Consider the following 12,040-nt stretch of genomic DNA (forward strand, 5'->3'; position numbering starts at 1 on the left):
TAATTTGCCCCAACAATTTTGTTTATTGCACTGCTAAGCTAGAAAGACAGCTGGATGTTAGGACCCACCACTGAATATTTCAACAATTTTGTTTGTGCACTACTGACTAGAAGACAGCTGGATGTTAGGATCTCCAATGAATATTTTAACAATTTTGTTTGTGTACTGCTGACTAGAAGAAGAGACAGCTGGATGTTTGGACTCACCACTGAATATTTCAACAATTTTGTTTTGTGCACTACTGACTAGAAGACAGCTGGATGTTAGGATCCTCCAATGAATATTTTAACAATTTTGTTTGTGTACTGCTGACTAGAGAAAGAGCAGCTGGATGTTTGGACCCACCACTGAATATTTCAACAATTTTGTTTGTGCACTACTGACTAGAAGACAGCTTAATGTTAGGATCCTCCTATGAATATTTTAACAATTTTGTTTGTGCACTACTGACTACAAGAAAGACAGCTGGATGTTTGGACCCACCACTGAATATTTCTTCTATTTGGTTTATATGGTTTATAAAGACCACTGTACTAATTGATTAATGGGGATATTGATTAATTGATTAGTAAATACCAGCACTATCATTGATGGTACTCACTCATCAATGATTCCTGGATTTCCCCATGTTTTACCAGATATGCCTGCATGTCCTGTATGAATGAAGCTGTTTGGAAGAGGCCTGCTTATATCTTGATTCGAAACATGTTCTACAGATTCACACGGCGTCGAGGAAAACACCCAACTTGAAAAGTTCTTTGATTTTGTCCTTTCCACCAGTAATTTTCAGGCCTACCCCAAAGTAAAATAAAACAAGACTAAAGAAATAATAATAATAAAACAAATAAGGTAAATGTCTATGTTTATCTATCTAACAACAAATCACAGTGGAAGATCAGTATATATATATTTGAAGTTTCTTTTAACCACAGAAACTAATAAGTTCCTGTTTAACACACTTTTCTCATTTTGAAACAGCATTCTAAAATGTCATTTACATACATAATAAAAATATAAACAAAGATCACAGGTGTACTTTTCAACAGTGATTACTTTATTGACAAAACTGTTTTTTGTTTAAAAGCTAAAAGAAATAGTAACATTTTCTCTTCAGAGTTTATTACATATGCTATAATAAGTACATACAAGATAAGCAAATCAAAGATAAATCAATTTTTCATCAAACTATACACAAAAATACCAGCACAATAATACACAAGGAACATATCAAGAATGATGATACTCAAACATGTATAGTCAATAGTTCTATGGGTACCTACCTTCCATCAATAACTTGTATTCGTCATCTGTTTGCATTGCAAGTTTATCTGGTTCTTCAAAATTTTCAATTGCTTTGATTTCTAATGGCTTAGCCTACAAAAAACAGAAAGGAAAGACCTTTAGGAAAACTTAATTAATCATATAATTAGAAAAGAAGTTCCTGTGTTATTACTTTTAGGTAAATACATTTAAACTTTGAACACAGTTTTGGTATTATATATTACTGGCCTATTAGTCATATTTGTATACACTTTAAAAGTGCTGTATTTGTTTCATAAAATAACTACTTCAACTTTAAACTATATATTAGAACACTTCATAAACGTCCCAGAAATATCAGAAATCCTACTGACTGATGTGACATAAAGGAAAACTGTGTTGATAATGATTTTAATGTTAACATTTATTAAATGAAGAATTATTTAATGTTTGGAATTTTAAAAATAACTTTAGATGAAATTATTATAAATTCATTTAAACTAAAACTTTGAAATGTTAGAAAATGAGATACTTCAGATGATCAAACAACACTGCAAGATTTTGAAAACTTTCTGGCACATAATTTATCATTAAAGTAATTGTTATTCCATAATTAAAACTTTCCTACATTTATAGTAATTCAAAATGCAGGACTTTATCCTAATAATACTCAAATGAAAACAATCAAAACAAGTACAGAAAGTATTATGGTCAGGGTTCATACTTCCAACCAATTATGAACAAACTTCCAAGACTTCTTCAGAATGGTTATTATGCCAAAACCACCATGATGATATTGTTTGAATCCCAAAAGGCACAAGTATTCACTTAATTCAACTAAGTTTTGCTTCATAACTATTAAAGTATTACAAAGAAATGATTGATTAATTGATTTAGTGTTTTATAGCACAAAGCAGCTAGGCTATCTGTGTAAACGTCCAGTAGGTAAAAAGTAAATTAAATGGTAAAATACAGAAAAGGAAATGAAGGTAAAACAAAACATCATTGAAAAAACAGAAAAAGTATAAAATCAATGTTAACACCTAGTCTACAATGTTAAGAGAGAATGAAAGAAGTTGTAAAGGACTTTCTCTAGCAAAATGGTAATGATCATAACCCCCACCAGGAAGACTAACAGGTAAGTACAAGAACTACTGTCAGTCACCTGAAGTTGGCCTTTCCAGTCCTGGTTCCGGGTTATATGTCATTATGGTCAGCACTAAAAGGTAAAGTAATAAAAGTGTTAAATGACATGCAGCAAAAGTGTAATAACAACTCGCCAGAACAACTAGCGGGTAGTTCAAACAAATAGTTCAAACAGCACCGTTAGTCACCTGAAGTTGGCTTTTCCAGTCCTGGTGTCGAGTTATTTAATGTTCTGGCCATTTTACAAAGTCAAATTGAACTAGAGAAATTGAGACTGAAAAGGGAACCACAATTAAAAAGGTTTAGTGAATAAATAACAAACATTTAAAAGAGGTTAAAAGATTAATGGCTATTAAAAACTAAAACCTTTATCAAGGTGGACAGTATCACGATCACCAATAACACTGTCCAATGTTACAGACAAACCCTAGGACAGAACATGTTTAAAATGCCGGTGTTATTAACAATGGCAGGAAAGTAAAATGTGGCTTACAGTAATTTGAGTGTTACACAAACTACACATTGGTGCATCGCTTCCAGATAAAAGAAAACAATGAGTTAAAAACTGTGACCAATGCATAGTCTAGTTAGAACAACTTCTTCCTTTGAGACCTTATGGAAGCAAGGCGGCCAATGCCCAATATAGGGTTTTATTTGAAAAAGCTTGTTGTCATGTTGCTCACTACAAGTCAACTGCCAGCTGGCGCGGGCCGAGCCTTGAATACAGGACCATAGTCCATGTATGGAATAGGCACAGTGGTGATAGTGCCAGAGCAGATAGATTTAGCTGCCCTGTCTGCAAGCACATTCCATAAATACCAACATGGCCTGGTATCCAGAAAACTGGATAGAAGTAGATGTTAATGAGAAATGGGCCAGTCGGTTTTGAATATCAGCAAGAACAGGATGTGAGCCAATGTGAAGTGATTCCAAGGTCAGCAGAGAACTAAGGAAGTCAGTATAAATAGTGCAGTCGGGTACTGCTCAGCTTCAATATGATCCAGGGCAAGAGATATGGCATACAGTTCAGCAGTGAACACAGAAGCTGTAGAGGGGATTCTGTTGCAACCACCAAACCACAACAAACCATGGCAGAGCCCACAGAATCACCTGATTTTGAATCATCCGTTTAAATTGGAATAGAAAGGTTGTTTGAAAGATGTTCAGTAAATAAAGACAGTACTTCAATGGGAGTATCTGCCTTTTCAAATGACTTAAAGAAAGGTCACATTTGGGACTATAATAAGCCATGGGGCGATGGGCTGACCAGTGGATTCTGCAATGTTTTCCAAGGACAGACCAGTTCATCCAATTAGCCTGGATGCAAAGGCCAAAAGAAGCAATGGCAGATTGTCTGTTTTGAAAATGTATGGCCCACTGAGGAAGGAAAACACATCCCCAAGTGGGATGCTTTGGTGAGGAGCGAAGTTTGAAGAATATAGTAAAGACAGTTGCAAACAGCGAAGGTTGGTGAGATTCCACATTTAAGCTCTGAACTGGGGAAGTGCGAAAAGCCCCAGTGCAGAGTGAAGTCCTGATGATGAATGGAGTCCAGCATCTTTAAGGCCGATGGTCTGGCAGAACCATAGACCATTGATCCATAGCTGAGTTTTGAGCGAATAAGAGTACGATATATCTTTAACATGGAACATCGATCCACTCCCCAACTGGCAGTAGAGAGGATGCAGAGGATGTTCAGTGCTCTTGTGCATTTGACCCTTAGCTGCTTTAAGTGTGCTATAAAATCAGCTTATGGTCAAAGATAAGCCTCAAGAACTTGGTCTCAGGGACCACTGGCAGTGAAACATCACCCGATACAAGTTCAGGATCAGGGTGGATCCGCCGTTGGCAGCAAAAGTGCATGCAAACGGTTTTAGAGAGAAAAATTAAAGCCGCTTGCCATAGTCCACTTCACTACATGATTGAGGGCAGTTTGTAGTTGCTGCTCAATATATCTCATGTTCGACGACTGACACGAGGTGTGAAAGTCGTCAACATAGAGCTCGTTTGCAACAGTGAGAGGGAGTTGTTCACTGATGACATTTATCTTTATACTGAAATCTGTGACATTCAAAACACAGCCCTGAGGGGCCCAAGTTCCTGTACAAAAGAATGGGAAAGTGTCGAACCCACACGAACTTGGAATCTCCTGTCCATTAAAATTTTTTAATAAACATAGGTAAATGGCCATGTAACCCATATATATGGAGGTCTCACAAAATGCCATACCTCCATGTTGTGTCATAAGCCTTCTCTGATTAATGTTTCAAATTGAATTAATTGGTCCGTGGTGGAATGCTTTCATCGGAACCCACACTGGGTGGGCGAGAGGAGGTTGTTTGATTCGAAGAACCAAACAAGATGAGCATTAACCATCCTCTCTAAGGTCTTACAGAGACAGCTTGTCAAAGCAATTGGAGGGTAGTGTGAAGGAATCTTGGGATCCTTCCCCAGTTTAGATAAAGGTAACATAATAGCCTGGTGCCAGGCATCAGGAAAAACATTCTTCTGCCAGATCCAGTTAAAACAATTAGAAAATATCAAAGAAGCAGGAGAGATAGCACAGCATGTCATAGTGTACATCATCAGGTCCAACAGATGTACTGCCAGACCGATGAAGGGCCATTTTCAGTTCCACCAGTGTAAAGGGACAATTATACTCAAAAAGACAGTCAGTTCGAAAAGAAAGAGGTGAATGTCTGCCCGAGTCTTGATTGTCAAGAAGGTGGAGGAACAAGCAGAAGTGCTAGATATCCGGCAAAAGCTTTCACCTAGAGTATCGGCAATGCTCGGACATCAGCTACCTCTTGGCCATTAGAGAGAAAGATGGATAGGGGGACAGAACTGTAGTGCTTACTGACCTTTTGAATCCTGTCCCATATGACCTTGGAACTGGTGGCAGAAGATATGCTAGTTGTGAACTTAATCCAAGATTCCTTCTGGCTTTGACGTCTTACCCACCTAGCATGTGCACGGGCCCGTTGGAAAGCGATGCGGTTTGAAAGTGTGGGAAATCTCGAATGTATCCCAGGCCCGTTTTGAGCCTTCCATGCCAAGTGACAAGCAGAATTTCACCACGGACGGGATATCGTGGAAAAAGTGTCGAGGTTTTAGGAATACACTGAGCAGCTGCTTGTATAATACAGTCAGTTACCGCTGCCACACAGTCGTCTATTGGCTGATTCAGGATGGCAGGATCAAGTTCTGCGAGAGCAGTGAAAGTGGACCAGTCTGCCTGATCCAGCTTCCAAATGGGCACGCGGGTAGAGTGGCATCGACCACAGCCAGTCTCTCTCAAAAGTATAGGAAAATGATCACTGCCTAGTGGGTTACTGTCAACCCTCCATGAAAATGGGAGAATAATGAAGGAGTAAACCGAGAGATCAATAGCAGTAAAGGACTGACTAGGTGCATGAAAAGTGGAAGAACCAGAATTGAACAGACAAAGATTGTGATCAGAGAGCATACGCTCTACAGAGCAGCCCCTCCTATCAATAACAGCACTTCCCCATAGGGGATGATGTCCATTAAAGTCCCCCAGGATTAGAAATGGAGATGGCAACTGTTCAACGAGAGCATCAAGGTCTGATTGGTCATATGTCTCTCCAGGGGACATGTAGAGAGAACAAACAGTGATGGTATGACGCAAGGAAACACGAATGGCTACGGCCTCCAAGTGTGTGTTGAGTGACAAAGACAGGGTGGGCATATGCTGATCAACCAGTAGTGCAAACCCTCTATGTACTCATCTATCACACAGCCTGTCATTTCTGTACAGAGAAAACTGCCAAATGGTGACTGTATCAGCAGGTTTTAGAAATGTTTCTTGTAAGGAAAGACATACATGATGGTAGGAAGCAATCAGTGTTTTGATATCATCCAGATTAGAACGTAAACCTCGACAGTTCCATTGTATCAAGGTGGCCATTTTTAATGATGGGTAGGTGAAGTGGCTGGAGAACCCTGCTGTTTATGACCACGTCTTTTTTCATTACTGTCCTTATTCGGAGGAGGTCTATCAACCTCCATGGATCCTGCCCTGGGTCGATGGGGTAGGTCTTTGTTGTTGTTCAAGTCCCTCTCAACAATAACTCCTCATGATGAATTCAAGGTAGCATGAGGGGTAACCTCAATTGGTACAACCCCGATTGCCTTTGAATTCAAGAGGAGTTCACTGTGTTGGGATGTGGATGTTTTAACCAATATGTCTCCAGATTGATGCTTCTTTACTGACTTTGGAGAGCCAGCAAGTCCCTCTAATCCCTTGTGAATAAAAAAGGGGGACATTTTCTCTAAAGGTTTTTTTGAAAGAGAATGTAATATAAGAAAATAAGGTACAGGTGTTACAGATGTTGAAGATTGCTGCTCAGAGTCTTCAAGACGTCGTCGTTTACCTATTGACTGTTTTTTCACTATTTTATTTAAATTTTTTATTTGAGGATCCATAGAAAAAAAGGAAAATTTCGGTACCCACTGACCCCACCCACCATGTCCACGAGGAAACGCACTACAATGGCATGCAAGGACAATGCAGCAAAGCCAGGGTTTCATGAGCACTATACCCAAACACCAGCATCAGATACAATGTCCACGACACCTGTTGAGAACTTCCAACACTGGTACTTGGTTGACTCTAGCCCAAGTGGACCAGCCGACTGACCCAAAGAGGCCACCCAAAGGCCGCCTGCCTACAGGAATTCAAGACCAAAGTGGTGTGTTAGGGTTGGACCCCTCAACCACCAGGATCCTCTCCTCCCCTTCACGGGTTGCCATGCACGGCAAACACGTGGGTGGATGTTTAGATCCCAGAGGAGGTAAACTGAAAGAACAGAACCTTCCCTGGGAGGTCCCCTCACCACATACAGGAATCCACAGAAGAAGAAAAAAAAAGAAGACAGAACTTACTAACAGGACATGGTCCATCATGATCAGAATCTATCTCTGTCAATTAGCCAAACAATTGTTCAGTTATATTTATGGTCACATGCTAGAGAAGGTTTCGATACAGACTATCTCCTTCCTGCAATCACAGAGTCCTGTCACAGTAAACAGTTGCTAATTTTGAAACACTGAACAAAGAGAGGCAGTTAAGTGGAAGAAATGACCTATTGTTATTATATTTTATATATGTTGTTTATTAATTAATTAATTTTACATTATGCAATCATTTACTCTTATTGTTATGTACATATATTTTGGTCACATCAATTTCCCAATGTAAACGATACAGGATGTAGCTGACAATATTTAAAATGGATTAAGAACAGTAAATGTGTTTGATACAATAGCAACAAGATAAACAAACATGATCCCAGCCTAGCATCAACAACCTGGTATATAATTAATCCAACTTGGTTATTGCATTCTTAAAGTAATTAGAATAATTAAAAGAAATGAAGAACAATATTAGTAATTTTAATGAAAGTCTCGGAGAACGAAAACTGTTAAGGCTTAACTAAATAAACCAGATGGACCTAATCCTTTTCTTTTTTAATATGATATAATTTCAAAACAGTGAAGTATTTTGCTTAAAACTAATTTGGCCTGAGACTGCCGTTCCATTTTGCTTTCTTCCAAAACATAAATGACTTAACAGTTAACAATCAGGCCCACTAATCCAGTATCTGCTCCACATTTATAACAACAAACACAAGTCTAACTCAGTGTCAAAGTTGTAAAATGTAAGTAAATTGATCCATGTATATTACTGTATTCCAAAAATATACTGAGATTCATCACAATAATTAATCAACCATAGCAGTTGGAACTTATATAAGAAAAGGAAATTACAAGAGTTCAGCTTTCAATTGACGTACATTTCACACACTTGATATCAGAACAAAAGAACAGCTATAATTAAATACACATTTCCAACTTAATTACAGTTAAATTATCAAATACCATTATCCAGGATTTTAATCTATTAAAACATTAAATCTTTCAAATCCGAAAAAAAATTGAAAAAATAGAGAAAAAATTCTTATAACAGCAAGTTAATACACCTCTACAAGAAAATCTTTCAAGGCTAAAAATGTAGGTCTGTCACTAGGTTTGTGTGCCCAGCACTGTAGCATTAACTGGTAGATGACTGGTGGGCATGCTTGGGGTGTGGGAAGTCTTTCACCTTCTTGGTCTATCTTCTGAAGGATCTGAAAGGAAAATAAATTAAATAATTCACATATCATTTCTGAAATAATAGTTTTAACTCATATCAGATCAATAAAGTATGGACAATTAATATCAAACAAAACTGAAATATTCTAAGTTTTATCAGTTAAAATAATTTCTAAGCACGTAGCAGACAGCATTATAAACTTACCACACGAGTGCGTGTAGCAGATAGCAGTACAAACTTACCACCTGCTTACGTAGCAGCAGTACAAACTTATCACCTGATTATGTAGCAGATAGCAGTTTTAATTTGTCACCTTACAGTATTAAAAATAGTAGTTACAACTAGTCTATAAGAGACAGCTGAAACTAGTCTACAATAAGTAAAATAAAAATTCTGTAATAAAAACTTCACCACTTGCATGACATCAAAGTAGAGATTTTGCAAGTCAAGAACAAAGAAGCAAGGAAAAACCAACAATAAAGTTTCTGCTAAGTGATCAAGGAATAGTAAAGTTGTTACATCCAGACACTTCAAAGGAAGTCATTAAGGTAAGCTGTAACAACCCACTGGCTACCTACCCTTTTCAACGTAAATCATCAAAGCATAGTAACCAGGTAACTGTTACAAACAGACAATTAAAAATTAATCAACAATGCACAATACCCAAAAGGGCACTAATAAATACACCTTATAATGTAAGCCATCAAGGCACCACAACCAGTAGGCTGCTAAAATTACTTTTCAAAAGTGCAATAAAACCACAGTCGTGTAGTTGTCAAATGTGCTGAAGATCACATGAAGTGCTTGTACTAATTAGTAAACGTTTTTTTAAATATATATCACAGGTACAAAGCTCATGTCACGAAAGACACACTTGCTTTCCATTTTATTTACAACAGCTGGCTAAAACCTGGAGAAACATTAAATGTGTTTCATAGACAAGCAGCATGGTATGAGGGATACAATATTTATTATTTTAAATTTGAAACATGTAATATACATCATGAATTTAATATTAAGGCCAGAAACTTTCTAAAGTTCAGGCATGGTCACCCCTAATTTAGAACTGCTAACTAACTATAAGAAGAATAACCAGTTAGCAAAAACTGCTGTCTAATCATGTGGTTACTCTTTGTGATCCAAAGCCGAACATTATAACCACTTGACATTCCTCTTGTCGGGATGTGAAACGTATGGTACAATTCTATTATGTGAAAGAATCAGGGTTAGCAAGTGTTATAGAAAGGGAATGTTTTAAGACTAATAGTGAATTAACTGCATCTGTTGTATGCAGAAATTGGTATCACTTGTTAGTGGTAAAACACCAACTGCACTGAAGGTCTGCCCTTGAATTTTTACTTTAATAACAAATGATGCACTGTATAAGGAACTGATTTTCCTTTGTCAAAATTTCAAGAGGAGAATATACATTCTGTAATGCTACTGTTATTATGGAATATATACTCAGAGGGTCCCGGCATGGCCAAGCATGTTAAAGTGTGCAACTTCGTAATCTGAGGGTCACGAGTTTGCATACCCTTCGCGCCAAACATGCTCGCCTTTTCAGCCATGGAGGTGTTATAATGGGATGCTCAATCCCACTATTAATTGGTAAAAGAGTAGCCCAAGAGTTGGCAGTGGGTGGTGATGACTAGCTGCCTTCCCTCTAGTCTTACACTGCTAAATTAGGGACAGCTAGCACAGATAGCCCTTGAGTAGCTTTGTGCGAAATTCAAAAAACAAACAATATACTCAGAGTTATTTTACAAATAATATAGAGTTTGCCAAAATAATTATTTAGATATAATATAAAGAGATAAAAGTACTAAATGTAAGTCAATATAATGAATTCACAAACTATTTCATCAAACAAATATCTAACATCATATTTACTGATATAAGTACCCTGGTGATTGTACAACTAATCAGAAAAGCTCAAAAATAACTGGGGTATCATCTCACTACAGAAACTTTCTAAAGTAAAGCATGAATACAGGCAGTTTAAAGTAGCTCTCACCAATCAGTATGTGCAAAGAACAGGTGTCATCTGTCCAGTCAGCTACTACAGTTGGAAGGGAGTTAAAAGGTTATGCTTTCTAATTTATTATCAAAGATTATTTAAGAATTATGCCACTTCTTTACCAATAAAAAATTAAACATGTCACAGGAAGAGGAGATTAATAAGGTCAACTACGTTAAACACGTCACGAGACGAGGAGATTAATCAGGTTAATTACATTAAACATGTCACACATGTGCTTTCATTCTGAGGACCTCAATAATGTTTTACATTTATGAAATATAAAGTGCACACAAATATAATTTTATATATTTATGAGAAATAGCAGGCATATTTTACTACAGAATAATATATAAGGCTGAAATTCTAGATGTAAAGTCACGAGATAATTTATCTATTTGTAGTTAAGCACAAAGGTACACTGGGCTATCTTTACATTGTACACCACAAGTATCAAAACCCAGTTCCTAGTAGTACAAGTCCATAGACATACCACTTAGCCAATAATGGGTATCACAAGATTGATAAAATAAAATTGTCTTTACCTGAGCACCACTGTATCCAACCCATGGTTCCTCACCAAATGTAAACATTTCCCATAAAGTTACACCAAACATCCATGTGTCACTAGCATGCGAGAACTGTCGAGATTTCAAGCTTTCTGGTGCACACCTAAAGTAGAAGCAGATTTAATAAGTAAAATTATACGAAAGTGTAAAATAAAACATGTAGCCCTCAAAAATAGTTAAATTTGCTCTACTGTAATACACAAAGCTATATAGTTGGAACAGTTTTACAAATGTAACACAGTAAAAATTCTATACCCATATTTTATCAACCTCTCCTTTTATTCTATAAAAAATTAATTATTAGTATTATATTTAGCTGCTTTCCTCATAACATACATACACACACACACACACGTAAACATTTGCAGACACTGGTCATTAGGCAAATATTCATTACAAACGGAGGTATCCATCCTTTGTCTGGGTAATAAACTTAAAATGTGTGTGTAATGAGGGTGTTAATACTATGTTGAGTAACATATAAATTCTAACTTTCACACAATTTATTTATATTGTAACATATTACAGTATTCACTAATAACTCACCAAAGTGTTTGTACAAGATTTAATATCTCATTTCATACATACTTGATACATGGTACATGCTGTGAAATGGACAGGATGACTTTGTAAGGAAAGGTAGCAGCAAAACTGGTGGTAGTAGAGGTGCTTTCTGTTACCAGCTTTCAAAACCTACTTCTTAATGTCCTTTCACACTGTTTTGCAGTATTTATTAATTGATGGTCAGTGACCAGAGAAGTGTTTTACAAGATGAAGTTGTGAGGTCATAGGACAAAGCAGAAAATGGGCTCAAGAAATGGCTCTTCATATTACATTTTGGTGACTGTTGTATTATCAATTTTATCCAAGTTTATGTATTATTACAACAGTGGAAACCATTTTTTTTAGATTGCATTCCTCCATAGAGAG

General features: G+C 36.9%; 1 protein-coding gene across 1 annotated transcript in view; it reads right to left on the reverse strand.

Annotated features, from left to right (window-relative positions):
* LOC143228616 (activated CDC42 kinase 1-like) overlaps positions 1–12,040 on the reverse strand; it is a 74,739-nt gene that overhangs the window by 21,044 nt on the left and 41,655 nt on the right. Inside the window, exons 7-9 of the mRNA XM_076459841.1 lie at positions 11,087–11,213; positions 8,409–8,555; positions 1,281–1,374 (exon numbers count right to left, since the gene is read on the reverse strand). Coding sequence (XP_076315956.1) covers positions 1,281–1,374; positions 8,409–8,555; positions 11,087–11,213 — 368 coding nt within the window. The remainder of the gene's footprint in view (positions 1–1,280; positions 1,375–8,408; positions 8,556–11,086; positions 11,214–12,040) is intronic.

Source organism: Tachypleus tridentatus, chromosome 10, assembly GCF_004210375.1.
Source record: "Tachypleus tridentatus isolate NWPU-2018 chromosome 10, ASM421037v1, whole genome shotgun sequence".
Taxonomy (NCBI): Eukaryota; Metazoa; Arthropoda; class Merostomata; order Xiphosura; family Limulidae; genus Tachypleus; species Tachypleus tridentatus.